The sequence below is a fragment of the Ursus arctos genome, unplaced genomic scaffold, assembly GCF_023065955.2.
Source record: "Ursus arctos isolate Adak ecotype North America unplaced genomic scaffold, UrsArc2.0 scaffold_24, whole genome shotgun sequence".
NCBI classification, from domain to species: Eukaryota; Metazoa; Chordata; class Mammalia; order Carnivora; family Ursidae; genus Ursus; species Ursus arctos.
The window spans coordinates 41,220,747-41,241,564 of NW_026622919.1; the positions used below are offsets into that span (position 1 = coordinate 41,220,747).

General features: G+C 40.8%; 2 protein-coding genes across 2 annotated transcripts in view; one reads left to right on the plus strand and one right to left on the minus strand.

Moving 5' to 3' along the window:
- Positions 1–209: 209 nt before the first annotated feature.
- CRYBA1 (crystallin beta A1) lies at positions 210–6,089 on the plus strand. The gene is made up of 6 exons (XM_026517754.2): positions 210–240; positions 1,577–1,641; positions 2,954–3,072; positions 4,250–4,391; positions 5,135–5,277; positions 5,942–6,089. Exons 1-6 carry the CDS (start codon positions 210–212, stop codon positions 6,087–6,089), a joined length of 648 nt encoding a protein of 215 aa, XP_026373539.1.
- A 1,035-nt stretch (positions 6,090–7,124) lies between these two features.
- NUFIP2 (nuclear FMR1 interacting protein 2) overlaps positions 7,125–20,818 on the minus strand; it is a 31,187-nt gene continuing 17,493 nt past the window's right edge. The window contains exons 3-4 of the mRNA XM_026517753.4: positions 18,325–18,357; positions 7,125–15,685 (exon numbers count right to left, since the gene is read on the minus strand). Of these exons, the coding sequence (XP_026373538.1) occupies positions 15,633–15,685; positions 18,325–18,357 (86 nt within the window). The 3' untranslated portion in view covers positions 7,125–15,632. The remainder of the gene's footprint in view (positions 15,686–18,324; positions 18,358–20,818) is intronic.

The following is a 20,818-nucleotide window of genomic DNA, read 5'->3' on the forward strand; positions in this document are numbered from 1 at the left end:
CCAGCCTTGCCCACAGCAGCCGCGCCTCTTTGGATTTCTGTTTCCCCAGTTTAAACAAAAGCCTGAGGGGTGCCTGCCCAGCAGGCTGAGCCACCAAAGCTCTGGGGATCAGGGGAGACAAAAGCCGAGGGAAGGCAGAGTGCTGACAGGGCCAGAGGCCCTCCGCCGCAGGGCTATAAAGAGCAGGGCCGCGGAGGAAGTGGCAGCAGATGGAGACCCAGACCGTGCAGCAGGAGCTGGGTGAGTAAGGCCCTGCAGGGCGCCCTGGCCATTCCACTCCTTCCCCTACACACACACACACACACACACACACACACACATGCACACACGCACCCCCCCCCCCCCCCCCAGGATGGGGCCCGGGCTTCTGCCTTGTGCTCCGAGCCTCCTGGCCTGGCTGGAGAAGAGTAGGGAACTCTGGGGGGGAGGCAGCCTTCTCTCGCCACCCCAAGAGGAGTCATTTACATGGCACTGAGCCCGGCGTCGCCATCAGGGCTGGGAGGGTACGTGGGGCTCCAAGAAATGAGCAGGCTCCCGGGCATAGGGAGAAGGTCCGGGGGGCAGGAGCTGGGAAACGCTCAGTCAGAGGGGCAGAACAGAAGGCTATATCACAGTTTCCATGTGCATCAGCCCCTGGGCCGGGTACGAGCCAGGAAGAAGGGCGACCGATGGCTGTGTTGAGCCACGAAAACTGCCTGTCTTCTTCCCTCCTTCCCTCCCTCCTATCCTTGCTTCCTTTACTCTTGCTACCTTCTTTTCTGTCTACCCAACCTCTGTGAGCCTCAGTATTCTCACCTGTAAAATGGAGAGAATGACAGCACTTCCCTCATAGGCTTGGTGCAAAGATTCGATGTATTAACGCACACCAAGCATCTGGAACGGGGTCTGGCATAGAGTGAGCCATTGCTAGCTATGATCCCCCCCCTTGTCTTGCTCACTCTCCTTCAGTAAGACTTTTTCAATGCCACCCCTCCTCCCCCTCGGCCCCGAACGGCCAGGACTTGGGCCCAGCACGGCTCCGAATCCGTAAGTTAGGAGACCTAGGCCACGCCACTGACGGGTTCACCCAGGACACCTTCGACAGAGAGACAGACGAGTGCTCTGACGAGCGCTGGGGACAGGGAACGTGAACGAGAAGCAGCCCGGCTCTCTGGGAGCGCGTGGCCGTGAGCTCACGGCGGCGGGGGTGTCAGGCTGTGACTGAGCAGGGTGGGAGGGGACCCCCGCTGCGCAGGGACGGGGTGGTCGCCCAGGGCTTGATACTGGGGTAGGCCAGACGGAGGCAGTGCTGCCACCCAGAGGGGGTACCTGGAGGCCGGCAAGAGGGCAAGGGCCGCACAAATCAAGAGGTCACGCGGCCTGGGCGGCAGCTTACCTGCATTGCTGCTTCAATGCCCCCAAACGCCACGCGTGGAAGGTGCCAGCAGGAAACACGGAGGCTCAGCTAGTGAGAGGCGCAGCCGGGACCCTAGGCAAAGTCTACCTCCTGGACTTCAAGTCCCCTATCCTCCCGCCTGTGCTGTCACCTCATCCTTCACGCAGAGGCCGTGTCACTGATGGGTGTCTTGTCTTCCAGAAACCCTTCCACCCACCAAGATGGCTCAACCCAGCCCCATGCCGGGGTCCGTGGGGCCATGGAAGGTAAGCTCACCCCCATCACAAGGACTACTGAGCGGTCCCACGGCGCAGGGTGTGAGATGCCACCCCAGAGCGGCCCCGGGGCTGTGCTCTTCCATGGGACAGTGGCCGACCGACAATATACCGGTTTGAGGGGAAGGGGCGACCCAACATCCAGATGCTGTCTCAGGAAGGATCTTGCAGAATGCCCCATTCCGACGGAAGGAGGACCCTGGAAGCCCACGATGGGTGGAAGATGACACCTAGTTTTCTAGGTCACCTCTCCTCCGCACTGCTAAATTCATCTTTTTTTAAAAAAAGATTTTATTTGTTTGAGAGAGAGAGAGAGAACACAAGCACGGGGAGAGGCAGAGGGAGCAGCAGACTCCCCGCTGAGCAGGGAGCCCGATGCAGGACTTGATCCAGGACCCTGGGATCATGACTTGAGCCAAAGGCAGCCGCTTAACCGACTGAGCCACCCAGGTGCCCCTGAAAATCATCTTGAAACAGAGCAGCCCCGGGGCACCTGGCCGGCTCAGTCGGTAGAACATGCAGCCCTTGATCTCGGGGTTGTGGGTTCGAGCCCCACGCCAGGTGTAGAGATTACTTGAAAATAAAATTTAAAAAAAAAGAATTAAAAAAAATAGAGCAGCCCAGAGTGGAATATGCCGCCGTGGAGAAACTGGGGGCCCGGAAATGAAGACAGATTTGCCACCAGATCCCAAACCAGATCCTGACTCCCGACCTGAGGCCGGAAGCGGCTGATCCTCAGCTTTTCACTGTTTCCAACACCCCTACCGTCTTCACTGCGTCAACTCTGAGGACAGTTCACAGCTTTGGGAGATTGTCCTCTAGCCAGGTTCAAGAGCCAAGTTCTAGTTCAAGGTATGAAAGGGGTTTATCACTATTCTCCCTTTACACCGTGCGTTTCTGTAGTGAGTGTGGCTGGAGAAGGTAAGAAATAATCGACAGGAAGGCCTGGGAGTCCCAGAGTCCTTGCCTCTGGGCCACACTTACGCAGAAAGTATGGTGGAATCGGAGTCCACGAGTCCTTGATCTGTCCACTGGGCCAGGTACTGCTCCAGGCAAACCATTCCTATCATAAACCCATCCCCACACTTCATCCCTAGCCTGGGCATGTAAACACCACCAACCAGTGGTATTAATCCAAGCCCCTTCCTATCCTGTCTATACTGGAAGCCACCCTACCAGACATCCTGGGCTGCAGCTAATGATGGAAAACACAGGGTCAGACAAAAGTTAAGCTCTTGACCTGGGCCTCTTTCTTCCTGATGTACCACGTTCTAACTCTGTTTGCCCATTCAATTCCATTCAGATAACCATCTATGACCAGGAGAATTTCCAGGGCAAGAGGATGGAGTTCACCAGCTCCTGCCCGAATGTCTCTGAGCGCAGTTTCGATAATGTCCGGTCTCTCAAGGTGGAATGTGGCGCGTGAGTACGGACCTCAGCAGAACCTCAGGGCCCTTATCTGTGGTCTCTGTAGACATGGGCCATAAAGGTGGGGATCAGGGAAGGAAGATGTCCCCCCAGAGTCTACTCCGTTCTGGGAGAGAGGCCTCCATATGGATGTAATCTCAGAAGAAATCACTACATGTGTAATTCAGTAACTCAAAGCTAGAAGGAACATGAGATTCCTAGTGGCTTGGTACTGGCTTTGGGCGCCGGGGGGCAGCATTAAAGAAATGTAGACCATGGGGAGGGGCAGTGCCAGTGATCAGATCTGTGCCTCTAGAGCCCGCAGGCCACTACCTAGGGTTCTCTCAGAATAGCCACAGGACCCTTTAGTTTGTGTTGCCTGCAGAAAATAGAGGAAACCATCAAGCTGCAACCTCTTTCCAGCTAACTCCCTCATTTCTCTGTGTAAAAAGAAACTCAACCCCAGGACGTAAGAGCCATATTAGGTCCCAGTTAGTCTTTCTTCGAGGAGTTTCTTGTCGATGATTCATTTCTTTCACAAGTTAGACTCTCGCTTTGTTTTCTGACTCTTTGGCAGGATAGTTGAGGCCTTTATCATCAGCCTGAAAACACAAGGAAAGGACTCTCTTTCGGCCTAAGCAAAACGGGCTTTGCACAGGGAGAGGCTTCCAAAAGTTGCAGGCCACCAAATTGAGCTAACCCTTTAAAGGGAGTAAAATACTTTGAGGTGTCATCGGTAATTGAGACTTGGCTGTGAAAAGTTGATGTGAGGTGTTTTAATAAATAAGGAATCGGTAGGTATGTGACAGTGGGAGCAAGAACCCACAAAGTTAAAAGGAAACGGGAGACTGGCTTCCTTAGGAAGAAGCCAATAGGTTTGGCTGAACCTGGAGCTCCAAGTAGAGAATAAGGTAACTTGGAGAGAAAGGAGATATAATTTTAGACTGACTTTGCTCATACACGTTACTTAGGTCAGTGAAGCAGACCCTTTCAGCGGATAATCCCAAAACAAATATTACATTTACAAACCTATTAATGTAGCTGCCAGCCCACTCCCCACCTCTTGTGACATGGCTCCATTGGAATTGGCTTGATATTTTACCGGACTTTTAACATCTAAAACGAAAGATGCCTTCTCCCTGAGGCCACGGAGGCCCTGAGCGCCACGAACACCACTGCTTGTCTTCGGCAGCTGGATTGGTTATGAGCATACCAGCTTCTGTGGGCAACAGTTTATCCTGGAGAGAGGAGAATACCCTCGCTGGGACGCCTGGAGCGGGAGTAATGCTTACCACATTGAGCGCCTCATGTCCTTCCGCCCCATCTGTTCAGCTGTGAGTCTCTGAATTTTTCACTTCTGTGCATGGGGGGGGATGGGGCAAGAGAGGGTGCATATGGACTGACACTTCTCATCAGTTATGCTGAAATGCAGCAGGAAGGATAAAAGTAAAAAAAGAGAAAAGAACAACACTGGTCCCTCTGTTTCTAAATCTGCCATTTGGTTTTTTCCTACTAAAAGGTATTTTCATTAAGCTAAAAGAGTGGCAGGAAGTGGATACTCAAGAGCCCAGGTCTTCAAAAGTGCAGTAGGGTAACTAGTGAGAGCTAGTTTTTGTACTTCATACAGGTTAGTCTCTGCCTTAATGCTTGTGTAGTATTCATACCCCCTACTGGACTTTAGGTTCTTTCCAACACCGTACACACAACACATACACACACGGGCTTACTTTTTCTATTAATTTCTGTGATCTTTTCTCACATTAGTGAATATTAATCCCTTGGTTGGCTGTGTGTTGCAAGTATTTTTTCCTGCTCTTATATTTTCTTCCTCCATCTTTTGTTGCCCCGTAGTATTACATCAGTTATTTGTACATTTTAAATGTTATGGTACTACGTTGGATTGGACAGGATTAATTCTTCCCTCCGTATTGCCTGAAATATTTTTACAATCAATGATCATGTACCTCCTTCTGTAAACCACAAGTGTCTTGAATTTGAAAAATATGATCATCAAAGAATTAAGACAACAGCCTTTACCACTGGTACCAAACGATTTTTTTAAATTTCTGGATTACAGAATCATAAGGAGTCTAAGATTACCATCTTTGAGAAGGAAAACTTCATCGGACGCCAATGGGAGATCTGTGATGACTACCCCTCCTTGCAAGCCATGGGTTGGCTCAACAACGAAGTTGGTTCCATGAAGATACAATGTGGGGCGTAAGTGCAAAAACAATGTTGGGGCACATTTCAAAGTAACTCTTGCAAATGTAGATCTTGTGAATACTAATCCATCAATGGTTACATCTTACCAGATTTCACACATTAGTATATTGTTTTGGCTGGCACATTCTAGTTATTAATTTTCAAATTTCAAGCTGCTGGTACCAACTATCAGTTTTACCTACTATCAGTTTTACCAGCTTAAGTTGGTACCAACTTAAGGTCAGTTTTTCCCCTCTCAAATATTTTTGTAAGGAATTATGTTGACTACTCTTTCACCTTTTTTTTCGAGAGTGAGCGCACGCATGCGCATAAGCAGGGGGAAGGGCAGAGGGAGAGGGAGAGAAGCAGATTCCCCACTGAGCACATTGCTCCATCTCGCAACCCCGAGATCATGACCTGAGCTAAAATCGAGTCAGACGCTTAACCGACTGAGCCACCCAGGAGCCCTCTTTTACATTTTTTTCATGATCAAGGTTAATTTTCAACTAGCGTAGCCGTATTATGCTCACAAACAGTGCCTGGCACAATTAGGACGGCTGTTATTTCCTAAGCCTAAAGGCATTCTGTACCAATGGTGCTGAGGAAAGAGGCTCGGGTTTTAGGGTAATGACCACGTTCCTAACTAGTTTAATAATCAAATGTGCTTTGGATTTTCTAGCTGGGTCTGCTACCAGTATCCTGGATACCGTGGTTATCAATATATCTTGGAATGTGACCATCATGGAGGAGACTATAAACACTGGAGAGAGTGGGGTTCTCACGCCCAGACTTCCCAGATTCAATCAATTCGCCGTATCCAACAGTAGCGGATTAGAAGCTCCAAGAGAAACCTTGCTAAGCAATCTAGAATGAGTTTTATGTTAGCTGCTGAAATCCACAATAAATGTCATTAAAAAAAAAAACTGTGTAGACTGAATTAGCTACCATACTTTTATTTTTTTTTCAAAGATTTGAGAGTGTGCATTCAGTGGGGGAGGGGCAGAAGGAAAGAGAAACAAGCAGACTCAGTGAGTGCGGAGCATCTCAAAACTGAGATCAGGGCCCTGAGATTACAACCTGAGCAGAAACAGATGCTTAACGGCGCCACTAGTGGAGGCCAACATGGGGCTTGAACTCACGACTGTGAGCAAGACCATGCCCTGAGCCAAGAGTCGAATGCTTAACCAACTGAGCCACCCAAGCATCCCACCATACTCTTCTATAAATCACACCTACGGGGCTGAGAATTTTTAAAGACGAACTTCAATAAAACCCCAAATTCCCTTTTGCATCCTTGCAGGTCACTCACCAGGCCAAGGACAATTATTCCCTAACTCAAAGAACATAAAAGCATATGAAATTTATCAGTCTATATAGTGGCAGACACAGTTTTGGTCAATGTTTTTACATCTCTTCCCCTCATTCCCTACTCTAATATGTTGATATTAGCATTGATTTTTTTCAAATTGTGACAAATCAATGCTACACAAACTTAGGAAGTTTCTCAAATATGCATTGCCATGGATTTCTACATAAAATTACAAATAAATCCAGAATCTTGGCAACTTATTCTAGTTGCTTAATTGCTTAGCTCAGTTTTGGCTTATTTCAATTGGAAAAACATAAAGCTCAACGGGCATGCAAAAAGGTAGGATAGCTATTCTCACAGCTCATTTGCACATAAATATGCCAATTCTAAGCTCTTTGATAACCTGTATGATGTCTTATGACAAATGACCATGGCACATTTAAGACTTAATTTGTACATTTGACCCTTTGAAAAAAATATCATTATCAATGTCACAATCTTAGTTTTCAGATTTTTAAAAAAGGCACACAAAAGATAACACAAACGCCTCAGAAACTTTAAAATTTTTTATTCAACAATGTACACTTATTGTCTCTTAATTTGATCTACAAATTTCTCAAGGTTTTTTTTTCTGATAAAATAAGTAAATCTGGGTATGGATGTAGAGTGTAATTTATATTTTTTAAAACACTGAACATGGAGTAAGACATCAATAAAGGAAGATCATGTAACTGACACTTCCTCAGAATCCATGACATCAGAAACAGCTATGGCAGATACCTAAGCAATTAGCAAAAGGGTAAATTTCTGGCCACTGTTCTTTTATCTAAAAAAGGCCTTTTTGACTGGGCAAAACAAACACTGAAAAAAATTTCTTTTAATTGGGGGAGGGAAGGAGAAACATCGCCCAACATAATTGGCAGTCCACTAATTATCCTTTCCCACAGATCAAGAAGAGGTAACTCGGCTCCTAAGTGCTGATGTACACAAGACAGAGCGTTCTCTGCTCCTTCGACATGTTCTGAGACTGAACACGAGCGAACTCCTGACAGACGCTGCGGGGTAGCCACAGCCGTCTAAGATGATGCGACACTCCTGCATCTCTGCCTCTGAAGGCCAAGCGTGATGGGCTGCCTTTCCCATCTTGACTACTAGACTTAGTGTTTGACTGTCACTTTCAGAAGGAAGGGTTTTGCTGTTTTCTAAGTCAACAACATACATCAAGAGCACACTTGATGATAGGGAAGTAACCCTCTTCTAAACACAGGAAAAAACTTACAAATCAGAAGTATTTCTTTTACATCGAGGAGCATGGGGAAAATACCATTAATATTATCTTCTACTTAAACTTATTTAGCCTCTCTATGAAAGTTCTAAGGAGATTACAAAATAATCTTTTAAAAGATCTGACAAACCTGGCCAGTACATCTACACAACCGTTTAAAGTACACATACATGTGAAGTAAAGCTATTTAGTACATGCAGACTGCAGCAATTTAACCAAATTCGCCCAGTTTCTAAACTTTATTCTAATCGGCTTGGGCAATTTTTAAAAGATACACATTATCTTTAAAACAACCTGTGCTTTGATCTTTAAACAGCTGAATGATTCTAATCACAAGTCATTCATTCAGTAAAACCAAACATATGCTAAAGCAATAAAGGGAAAAATGTTATCCTACCTTTAAATCAGGCTTAAGACACAGAATTGTCACAGAACTCCATGTGGCAAAGGTCCTTCCCTCATATTTGAGTTACCTCCCATTACTATTTGATCAAATAAACCAAAGTTTCCACGAGGAAGTAAGAGCATCCAAAAGTTTGTAAAGCTGATAAAACTGCCCTGTTTCAAGAAAAGCCCTTTAGTAGATACAAGTCCAGCTCTCATTTAAACTGAAGTTTATTAAAATAGGTGCCAGTTCTCCTCTCTTCTAGTTCTACTGATGAGCTAGCCCAGAACTATTACTTTGAGCCATGTTTCTAAAGATGGTAAAGCTAGGAACAGCAAAGTAATAAGGATAGGTCACTTTTGGTAATGACACACAAATTAAACTTTCAAAACATGTGCATAGCTTTATTCATCTACTTAGATCTAACCTTTTCATGGAGCTTCAGCAAAATTCGAGTGTGCAAAATGCATTTCTAAAACGTAATGCAAGCAAAGCTTTTCACATTTACACTGGCAGGAAATACAGAGAAACTAACAAGTCACATTAGGGAGAGTTCAGATCTTTTTTTTTTTTTTTTTTTTTAATGACAAGAATTGCACAGTTCATTATTTTGAGACAATTGTTGCAGACATAAATACTTAAAATTTTCTAAGCCAAGGTGCTTTTAACAATAAAAATGTTTAAGTTGGAAAGAGCCAGTAACTTGGATCATAGCTCACACAGAATCCCAAATTAAAGTGGGCTCCGTTATCTCCCTAGATTTCGCAAACAATGCTTTTTATAACACTTTTTTATAACACTAAAGGAGACAGCAAGCTGAAACTTTTTTCAAAGCACACAAGAAATGGTGTCATCACATTACTTGAAGAAGGTGCTGAGGGGGTAGGGACAGGGAGTGAAAAACCCTTTTACTATTTCCCACTACAGAACAGCCACTAACAGATTAAGAACAAAAAAGAAACAACAAAAAAAGTAAATTAAATCACTTCCCCGGTTTATAAAATAGTTCCAGTTTGTGACAAGATCTATAACTTTAAACAGAGAGCACCAGTTGGGCGATAGAATGAGCATTTCATACTGCATAAAAATTAGTGAGGTGGTAAGAACCATCAACTATCTCAGGCATTACTACATGGCCTTTCCAAACTTTTTAAATATACATGCAAGGCACATTGATATAAAAATAGATCTCTGGCCAACAAACATATTAAATAAGCAAATTAAAATTTTGGCTTGGCAATATTGGCAACATCAAAATATAACCAGATAGCTTTGGACCACATATCTTTCTCATATTCCTCCACCCCATTTGGTGTTTTCTCCTCCATTATTTTGGGTTCAGTCTCCTTCAAGTTTGGGTATGTGCTTGAGAAATGACTTCCTCTCGTCAAGTAGCATTCCTACTAAAGTTTATCTTTGCTAAGTAAAAATATTCTAGAGAAGCAGAATAGTTTTGATTTGATTACACTAAATTGGATTGGCTCTGGATAGCATTATTTCTCCTGTATACAAACGAAACAGTCCCCAGCTTATATAGACGATTGTTTTCTTTCTAAAAGATAAATCAGCAACAAACCAATGATACTTCCTTGAAACCATTCTTCCCAAATCCTCTTTTCGAGGCAGAGAGGGAATAAGAGAAATCTAAGATTTAAAAGATTTTCAGTAGTAGAAGACATTTTTAAGGCCAAAAAACATAATACTAACAATTTTTATTTTCCTAAGGTATTGCCCATCATAGGCCAATACCATAAAGTTTATTTGTACTAATTTCCTCCTGAAGAAAATTTTTTAGTTCATTCACTTTTGTTAGTGGCTGTGCTACAGGAAAGGTATTCAAAGCAACTTATAAAGGTATGGTATATAGTAATGTAAAAAGTGCATCACATTCTTGATTTTCAGTTTCTCATAGCAGCAGCAGGATTAATCCAAGACAGAAAACAGTTGTATTTTCACTCTAAAATGCAACAACTCCTAATGAAATGTATTCAAGATTATGAAAGGATCCTCTATAGAGGATAAATGAAACAGACTAAAAATAGACAAACAGGGGCTAACTGAAGGCATTCATTCATATTTACATAGTAAAACCATTTTTAACACCAAATCTTTACATCTAGCAAAAGAAATAAACTAAGAATAAAAGACATTACTAAAGCAGTATCCATTTTTTGGAGCCTTTGTTTAGCACCTGAGGAAAAAAGGGTATATGGAAAGCTATATAATTTACCTCAAGTTGGATTCTTGGTTTATAGAGTTAAACTTTGATATACAACAAAAGTGAAACTGAACTGGAAAATGTTTGTAGCTATTTTAATAAGGCTGTAGAAAAGGGATACTGCATTGGAGTATGTTTGTAGCTATTTTAGTAAGGCTGTAGAAAAGGGATACTGCAGTATTAGAAAATGGCTTTAGAACTCTGGACATAAGCAAAATTCTATGGATAAATAGGGAAGTCTGAATCAGCAATCCCAACACATGTGAGGATGGCTGTTCCATAGGTTCTTGCCCATAACTGCTATTTGACACTCCCAGAAATGCAAAAGCAACATACCATTCATGCTTCACCGGGTGTTTCTATTACGCAGACAACTTAAAATTCTACTTATTCTTATTGAGTAGCAAAACAGTGTGAAATTTAAAACTCAGTAAAGCAGTGCACTTGAGGGGAGCCAATGATTTATCATTCTTTAAACCAAACCAGGGTGGTTCTGGCTCTCATGCATCTGAAAAGATTTAAGTATATTTAAAAAGAACATTTTAAGATACTCAAAGCATAAGCCCATCTTTCTCACCATAAAATAATCCTGGTGCTCTGTTGATTAATCACAATAAAAATAATATCAGTATTAAGGACTGATGATAACCTATGCATCTGCAAACTTAGAGCAGCTATTACACATACCTCTAGTTTTGTCCTCTGACTCCCCTCTTTAAACAAGTATCAATACTTTGGGGAGGAAGAGGAGCAAATCCTAACCTCTTTCAAAATGCAGCAGTTCAGTTACAGGTAGGATTATCAAAGGACACTGCCCAAACAGAATCTAACTCAACTAGTACATCGTCGTAACAGACCCGATTAGAAAAACTGTCCATAATATGTACCTGTCCTACTACAGCCTATTTTGCAGTTAGCATAGGTATGTAAGGATCATGTGTCGAGGATATGGCCCAGTGGCCTAACTATACTCCTAATCCTTGGAAATGGGACTTTTGTACCTATTTTTCTGAAAAAAGCCTTGACAGAATGACTCCCTCTTTATTTACAATTTAAAATCAAAGTCCTCTTCCAGTTTTCCTTGCCTGTGGCCATTGGGTAGGACATAAAATTTCACACTGAACGGCTTTTTGGGTTTGAAAGTTTTCAGAAGATAAACCATTAGATGCCTCCAACTGGGTTAGCAACAAGACTAAAAACCGAGCACGAAACTACCGCTGCTATGTAATGTTTTGTGAAGAAACACGTTTTGTATTGCGGACAATGCTTGTAACTGAGGTTTGCCATATTTTCCCTAGAAACTGTTATTTGAAAAACCAATGCAGCACTTTTTTTCCTTTATAAAGTTTTTGCAGATTCTCAAGGACTAGCTAAGCAGATAACTAAGGAGAACAGCAAAATTCTAAAATGGAGATACCTTCTCTAGCCATTTATTCCAAGAAAAAACAAACTGGCATCAACAAATTCCTAATTATTGTCTATCTCCTCCCAGAAAGGAGGAGGCAGGGCTAACTACAGATGCTGTAAATATACTTTGTGATAGTTCATTACTAAGAAGTCAGAGGAAAGGCTATGCAATTAACTTCAGTTCAGCAAAGTGGGGGTGAATAAAGAGAAAGATAAATACACCCTGTCTTTTGTGGGGAAGGGGAATTATTCAAGACATCTACAAGAAGAGTGGTATGTGACACAGAAGCCTACAATCAAGACAGATTAAAAAAGAAATCCTCACCCATAATTAGTATCTTCATAGCTATTAAAAAAATAGGTCACGATTTCATTCTTAGTGCCATTTTTCAAATACTACCCTTTTAAGGATTAAAACCACCTGACTTTTATTCTGTGTAATGAAAACAAATGGCACAAAATAAATACAAGTTCATTCTCTGAATACTAATATAATGTCTTACACACATTCATTTACTAATTTTTTACTATCTCCCTCTGTCCCTCACACATACATACACTACACACACATACATATACACACACACACACACACACACACACACACACACACTCCTTTTTCAGTCTTTATAATGGAGGGATGTTAAAAATCCCCTCTAGACTGTATTTGGTTTATGCTACAGTACTAATACTCTGAGTTGAAGGAAAATTCTTTATACCAAACAATAACACATTAATGTTATTTAAATGTGCTAAATTAATCACAGCTGAAGTTTGTTTAGAAGCTTACACAAAAATAATCAGAAAACAGATCAACTCTTAAGATTTTTTTTTAATAAGTGCTCTGTAAGGAATTGTGTGAGGACCTAAGGAGAAAGATTGCGACAAGTAGAGTTAAGTGTTACCAAACAGCACAAAGGAGATTTGTCCCAAAGTCCTGCTTGTACCTAGGCAATTAAGTCCATTAACCCAATGCCCAAAAATACTGACAATTAATATGATGGGGCAGTAGGGTTCCCAGAAAGAGACATTCCTAACTATATACCTCTAACCATATAATCAAGGAAATCTCAGTGGAGAAAATCAAGGTGAAATGTTGCATTGTTTCATTTAGAAGTGAGACTCTCAAAAACCTTTGGACAAACAGGTAAGGGATACATTCTCTTTTTGGCTTCTCTAAACACGGAGGCCTGAGGGCTATGGAAGGGAAGTAGGAAAGCAACAAGAGATTTCTAAAGATATTTTTTAAAGTGTTGCTTCTAAATTAGAAAGCCCAATTCAGATGGGGGCTGTTGTGGGTTTTTTTTCCTTTTTAAATATATATTCATTCAACCTCTATGTCACAAACCCAGAAAGTTTCTTGTGAGTTGTGAGACAGAAGAGCTTTTAAATTCCAGGCAAGCAAAATGGACGTTTAAAAAAAGGGGCGTGCAGGGGGAATCTGGCCCTAAGGCGACAAGTGGTTACACAAGGCAATTGAACACACAGCAGAACTTTAAAACCTATAAAACAAACTGGAGCCTTTTTTGTCCTTTAATCAACCTTATATCTTTTTTTTTAACTTTTTGAAAATTTTTATTTAAAAAAAAAAACACAAAAACACAGACTTCTTTCACTTCAGTATGTGGTATGTTGCATTTTCCAGTTTGTTCAATGCTTTAAAGCTCAAGGATGCCTCTGCTTTCAATTGTACATGGGCCTGAAGCATCCTAGCTTTTGGCAAGCAGGCAGGAGACTCAACAAAAATCAAAATAGGAACAAGGCGGACTAAATGCAGGGCACATCTGTAAACATATTATACATTTGAAAATTACAATATCAGTAAAAGTGATACAGTTTACAGGTGAAATGAAACTATCTGGAACTGGCCTACCACAAGTTTCTGAACCTGGACTGATACAATAAGTTATTATATATATATATATTATGTATAAAAAGTTTTGTTTACATCAAGTGGAATTGGCAATCCATGCTTATACTTTTAAAATCTAAGCAGGGCAGAAATCCAGACTAAAGATATTTTCTCTACTCTATGTTGAGTCCAACAGCTTCTTCCACAAACTACTTGTTAAAAGTCTCAAATAATCAACAAAACAAGAAAACTCATCCATACTACAGTCTCTCAAAACTGGACATTTCTTAAGCAAAGGGTTTGAGCAAAAGTAGGTACCTTCTTCCCCAAACACCCCAGGGGATCCAGTCTACTTTTATTAGAAGACTACACCTCTCTATATAAATGCCCTGCTATCTTAACCTGTATTTGACATACATGGATATACTAATTTCTGCTGTGTGTGTGTGTGTGTGTGTGTGTGTGTGTGAGAGAGAGAGAGATGTGATGCTATGTCAGGCCAGAGAACTTGTTTTTATGCCACTAACATCACCCAATCTTAAATTGGACCCTTAGTTTCTGCACACACACAAAAACTTATTTTAGCATGCTATATACAAGCTGCAGTGCAACAGGATGGCAATGTGATGATAAGACAGGGCTAATGCTCTTCTCTGCCCAAAAGAAAATTTCCAGAATTTCACATTATTTTCCTTAAAAAACCCATTTTGCTCTAGTAATAAAATATATTTATTAAGATATAATTAGAAGCTAATAAGCTCAGAAGTATAGTTTGCATGAAAACACACCTTCTATAGGCAGGGTTTATTACCTCCTCACTGGCTAAAAACATGAAAAGTTTTATAGTTTTCATGGAAATTTTTCTTCCCCTTTTAGATATTTCTGAGAAATTAAAAGAGAATTTACAGAAAGGTACAGAAGTTTCTCTTTAGATGTTCAATGAAAAACAAGGAAAACAGCACATTTAGTGTTAGTGACAGAGAGCAAGTCTGGAGCACCTACAGTTGAAAAGCAGAATATATTTTTGCTCCCACTTATATAATTACATTAAAACATGGGCAAAGGAATATTTTTCCGTATTATATATCTAAAGCCAATTGTTTGTTCTGTAACTTTTCTTTAAATGACACTCATGGATTCTTCACTTGTTGAAGTCCAATATGTAACCAAAGCCAAGTGAACTATGTACCACCAACTATTCCAGAATTATAGAACTTCAATGCCCTCCCCTATTCCCACCCCACAAAAAATAAAAGGAAAAGAAAGAAAATATTTCCCCAACATCCCACAGAGGCTGCTTAACTCCTGGCAAGACATGCAAATCATATTCGCTAAAAAAAATACACCCCTGCAAACTTCAAGGCATTTATCCAGCATTCTCGCAGGGCTCAAAGTATAACCAAAGATTAAGGGAGGAGTGGGGGAAAATGGTGAATCATTCTGGGTTCCCCGTGATTAGTGTATCACTTTAGTCACAGAACAAGATACAGAGATCTTTTAAGTGGATTTGCCTTTCCAGTGGGTCATTTGTTGCCCAAGTTGATGACAGCAGGAACTTTAGAACCACGCTTGTTAATAAGTCTGTATTCATTAATCACTTGCATTCACACTTAAAAACAAAAACTAACAAAAGAAAAAAGAAAAAAAAAACTATTCAGTACCGGAGATTAAATAACCATGTGTAGTCTCTTGAAATAAATTTGATTCCTTAAGAAGTCTAATTACTTTCAGTTGCCTTTTTTTTTTAAATAACTATATATATATATGTATATATATATATTTGTATATATTATCCTGTGATTCTACTTATGGTTCCTCTGCTGCGTTGAAGTTCTAGGAGCATAAAAGCCTTGTGTCCCCCATGAACGGTGGCTCTAATGCTGCAGAAAGGTTACAAATAGGCAGTCTGGTCCTTCATTGATCTGGACTATCCATGGCTTCATTGTAAGTGATTATCCTTTTGGGATCTGGAGAGAAGGTTAAAAAACAAATACATAAATAAAAAATAAGGTCTGGAATGCCAAAAGGCCAACATTCCAATAACAAATCCTAAATAACCATCATCACTTCATCTGCCTTTTTTATGAAAACACAATCTAAAGACCACTTCTTTGGGGCTCCTGGGTTGCTCAGTTAAGCGTCCGACTCAATTTTGGCTCAGGTCATGACTTCAGGGTTAAGAACGAGCCCCGCTTTGGGCTCCCCACTGGGCTCTGTGCTGGGTGTCTGCTTAAGCATTGAGCCTGCTTAAGATTCTCTCTCTCGGGGGCGCCTGGGTGGCACAGTCGTTGGGCGTCTGCCTTCGGCTCAGGGCGTGATCCCAGCGTTCTGGGATCGAGCCCCACATCAGGCTCCTCCGCTAGGAGCCTGCTTCTTCTTCTCCCACTCACCCTGCTTGTGTTCCCTCTCTCGCTGGCTGTCTCTGTCAAATAAATAAAAAAATAAAATCTAAAGATTCTCTCTCTCGGGGCGCCTGGCTGGCTCAGTTGGTTAAAAGTCTGCCTTTCGCTCAGGTCATGATTCCAGGGTCCTGGGATCGAGGCCTGCAACAGGCTCCCTGTTCAGCAGGAGCCTGCTTCTCCCTCTCCCTCTACTCCCAGCTTGTGCTCTCTAATAAATAAATAAAACCTTAAAAAGAAAAAAAAAAAAGATTCTTTCCCTCTGCCCCTTCCCCTCCCCCTCTAAAATACATACATACATAAAGACCACTTCTTCGTATTCACACATATATGATCTACTTTTCCACAACCTAATAGTTTGGCATCTCAAAGGATTTTCAGCAACAGTGTCCTCTAGCCAGCAAGGGCTTCAACTCCTACAGATCAGAGAGGGGCTGAGTTCAGCTAACAAGGGTTTATGTGTTTCTCCCAATTATAAAAGCTTAAATCGGCAATAATCCAATACTAAAATAACATTTGGATTTATTTTTGTTCTCAGTAAAATCAAGGTAAAATTTACTTTAATCTACATGGACTGTCTACTAAGGAACTGTTCAAGGCACATCTAGCACCAAAAACTTTTGGTTAAGTTTGGCAAAACTATCAGTTCAGACCTAATCATGACTTATTTCTTCCTTCCTCCAAATTTCCCATAGCACCACCAGTCTTTATTCTCAGGAATGTGCATAATCTAAGATTCAGGTGGTATTCTAAATTCCAATTATTTAGCTGTATGCTACCCTCTTCTGGAGAGGCAGTAATTTCATTACATGCCATTTCCACCTATCGTTTAAGAACTTTTATTAAAAGTACACATGCTTTTAATAAAAAAGAGAAAACCAATAAAACTTGTCACCTAATGGAAACGTATAAAGGCCTAAAAATAATATTAAAGGTCTCAAGTTCACCTGAGCCTAACAGTCAGCCCAATTTAGTGCAGAGATAATATAATATCCTTTCTAGGACTGTAACAGCCATCCTCTAGCAAACTGCCATGAAGATAATGCTAGTTCTTAATAGTTAAATAGCCATTTTACAGTAAATACAGGAGGTCTACTTTTGCAGAGTATATTTTCTGGTCTACCTTTTTTTTTTGTTTGCCTTTGAATAAGAAGGCACACAGAAAGCAACTCAAAATAATTTAGCTTGCTAGTTATCTTCAGGCCACAGCTGTGTTAGACAAGTAAGACCTGGCCTAAGTACAAGAGAGAGATGGAAGGAAGAGCAATGCGGGGCAATCAGGGAAATCTACATTTTTTAAAAGATATTATTTTTCAAGTAATCTCTACACCCAATGTAGGGCTCTAATTCACAACCCTGAGGTCAAGAGTCCCACGGCCCTTCCAACTGAGCCAGCTAGGCGCCCCCAGGGAAACCTACATTTAATCTTGCCGCTTTCTAGCTTACACAGTGACCTCTCTGACTTACATTAGCTAGCAAAGTGGGTGGGAAATGGGATGCAATTCAGTTACGGGGTTATAAAAGCCCAAATCTATTATGACTAGTTCTCCAGACTGAAATTTACTTTATTTCAGGTATTCCACAGCTACCACATTTTAATATATTTGGAAAAGCACACAATAATTAGGATAACCAATTTAAATTTTTTGAAAATTCCAAACAATCCAGATGCGGACTACTCAGTCCCTTTGCCTTCCTGCTATTCACATCTTATACATGTGGTTTGTGAAGGAAGCTAATCTGCTATTCTTTAGATTTTTAACCATTATTTCAGAGAATATACAGCCCAAATAAGGCTTCTAAACAGCTAATATTTTCCTGAACTATGAATTTCAGTTCTTAGGCTACCACTTGTCTACCACACAAATACAGATAAAGACTGGCTGTAAGTGGAAACACTTATTCATGTTGGTTTCCTAGATTAAAAATACTTATGTTCTGTCTTACTTTCATAATCAGAGGGGGAAAATATTCATGTTCTTCACCTAGCAGGTGAAGAGTATTTTCATATACTCTTTTCATTTACAGTGTTACCCCATGTTCAGCAATCCTGGTACAGCAGCCAATGTCTTTTAACCGCAGTTATTAAATAATTCAATATAAAGCCTGTACACTTGGTGGGTCACTATTTACGTTATTTCACCCGAACATAACATACACGAATTAGTCACTAGCACTAACATTTTAGGTAACCTAACCATTCTTACCTTGCTTCTGCAAATTCCAAACAGATTCCATTTCTGCAAAGAAAAAAAAAAAGATTATTTTATACACTAAGTTTTATAGAGCAAAATTTAAAGCTATGCTTTTCACTTTAAACCTAAAAAACTTAGACTGGTTATTGCTGGGCTGGAGGTAGGGTTGAAATTGAAATAGCACAGTTCTACTGAACCTTAGACAAAAACACTCTTATTTTCTTGGAATTCTCAAGAAGTGTCTTTCAGACTGCCTTAAGTTGATTATAGGAAGTGAATTATTGGGGCGCCTAGGTGCCTCAGTCGGTTAAGTGTCTGCCTTCAGCTCAGGTCATGATCCCAGGGTCCTGGGATCAAGCCCCGCATCGGGCTCTCTGCTCAGCGGGAAGCCTGCTTCTCTCTCTCCCTCTGCCTGTTGCTCCCCCTATTTGTGCTCTCTTTCTGTCAAATAAATAAAATCTTTAAAAAAAAAAAAAAGTGAATTATCATCTGAAATCAAACTACCAAGAGAGCAATTCTATCTATACAAATAGCAAAGATATGCTTAAGCATGCTGTAGATAAAATGGTATTTCTTGTAGAAGCTCATTGTTATTAAAAAAAAAAAAATGAAGTATTTTTTGGCAACCTACCATAAGCCACTGTGGTACTCAAGTCTTCTGAATGAAGCATTCAAATTTGATTAAGCACTATGCTTAAAATGCCTTACTAAAATTTTACTTAACTCAAACCACACCTACGCTTATTTTTAACCCATAAGTCAAAATGCCAATCCATACCCATTTATTAGTAAACACAATCCTCATTTGTCCCAATTCTACTGAAATGTGATCACAATGTGCTTACTTTGATAACTTACGGTGAAGAAAATATGTACATGACGAAACTATAGTGACAGTACAGGGAAAAGGCAAGAAAAATTCTATCTGGAAGCATTCCAGAAAGCTTCACAGAGGGCTTATTTGAAGGTCTGATGAATAAGACAATAGATGACTACTATACCACAAGAACCAAAGAACAGGAAAATAGGAACTACAATACCTTGAAAGGAAATACTCTACTAGGGTTACAATGTAAACACAAAGACCACACAGTAACAGGAATGAACTATAACTATGACTGAGAATAAGTGCTCTTTCCATGGCCATACAACTGCCATTTTGAGAAGACAAAAAGGTCTGTATAATTGGATTTTGTGTAACTGTATTCCACATAATTTATCAGCAGTCAATTATAGTTAAAGAAAAATACAACTGGAGCTCATTAAGATAGGATATATCTGGACATGGGTTATAGTTAAGGTACAACATAATCTCTCCCCAGGCTAAAAGTGTAAAAATCTCAAATTATTACTTTTTCATGTTTATAGTTGGAGGAAGAGAATGGTAGATCATACTCTCCCTGCTCCCCTCTATCCCCCACCAAATTCATTCCTAAAAAACTTCTAAGTTTCGAAAATTTGTCAGAATTGGATATTTGGAACAACAGGTTAATTATTCAAACTAAAGTAATTCTAAGTAAAATTGCATTCAAGGTATCACAATAAATGCCTGATTAAACAAAGACTGGGAAATAATACACTAGCTGTCACTTGGTGCAAGAGCATAGATGGATGCTATGGGCTTTAAATCACTGGACAGTGGCGCCTGGGTGGTTCAGTCAGTTAAGCACCTGTCTTGGGCTCAGGTCATGATCTCAGGGTCCTGGGATCAAGTCCCCCATTGGGCTCCATGCTCAGCGGGGAGTCTGCTTCTCCCTCTCCCTCTGCTTCTCCCTCTCCCTCTCCCTCTCCCCCCCCCCCATGTGCTCTCTCAAATAAATAAAATTTTAAAAAGAAATCACTGGACAGAGAGCCATCCAAAGACTGGCAGGAAAATCCCCATCTCCCAGGTCTAAGAAGGGGAGAGAATTGTGATCAATCTAATCTGGAAAAAAGAAGATATATCAGGAAGGTTATTCCAGTCATGGCACTCATAGCTATCCCTCTAATTTCTACTTCTATTAGTTTCGGACAATTAGAAATAGCTGAAATAGTCATTAGAGCCATTATCCTGCACATTTCTGTATTTCAGAATGGCTTATTTTAAGAAGTCCAAACATAAGCCTTTCTTGGTTGACCTGACTTCAAAAACATTAATCCAACACAAAAATTTTTTCTTTTAGTGAAAGTAAAGAAATCTCACATTTTGCAACAAATAAATTCCTGAGTTCTGTATGTACTGATTACTTGGTGCTCATTATTAAGTCTATTTAATGTAAAGATAAATGTGTACTTGGCTGTATGTTGAGAAAAACACAAACTTTTCATTTTGACCCCCTATCCTCTAACATTTCTTTTTCTCTTCCCTACCACCAACCTCAATCTGCCTCTTCCCCTCCACCCTTTCTTGGTGGGGAAGACCGGGCAGGGGGAACTACACTCAGGAGTCCATAAAAACTAAAGTACTTTAAAGGCAAACATGTAAATTTTAAAGACAAAAATAACTATTTGCAACCACCCAAGGTCT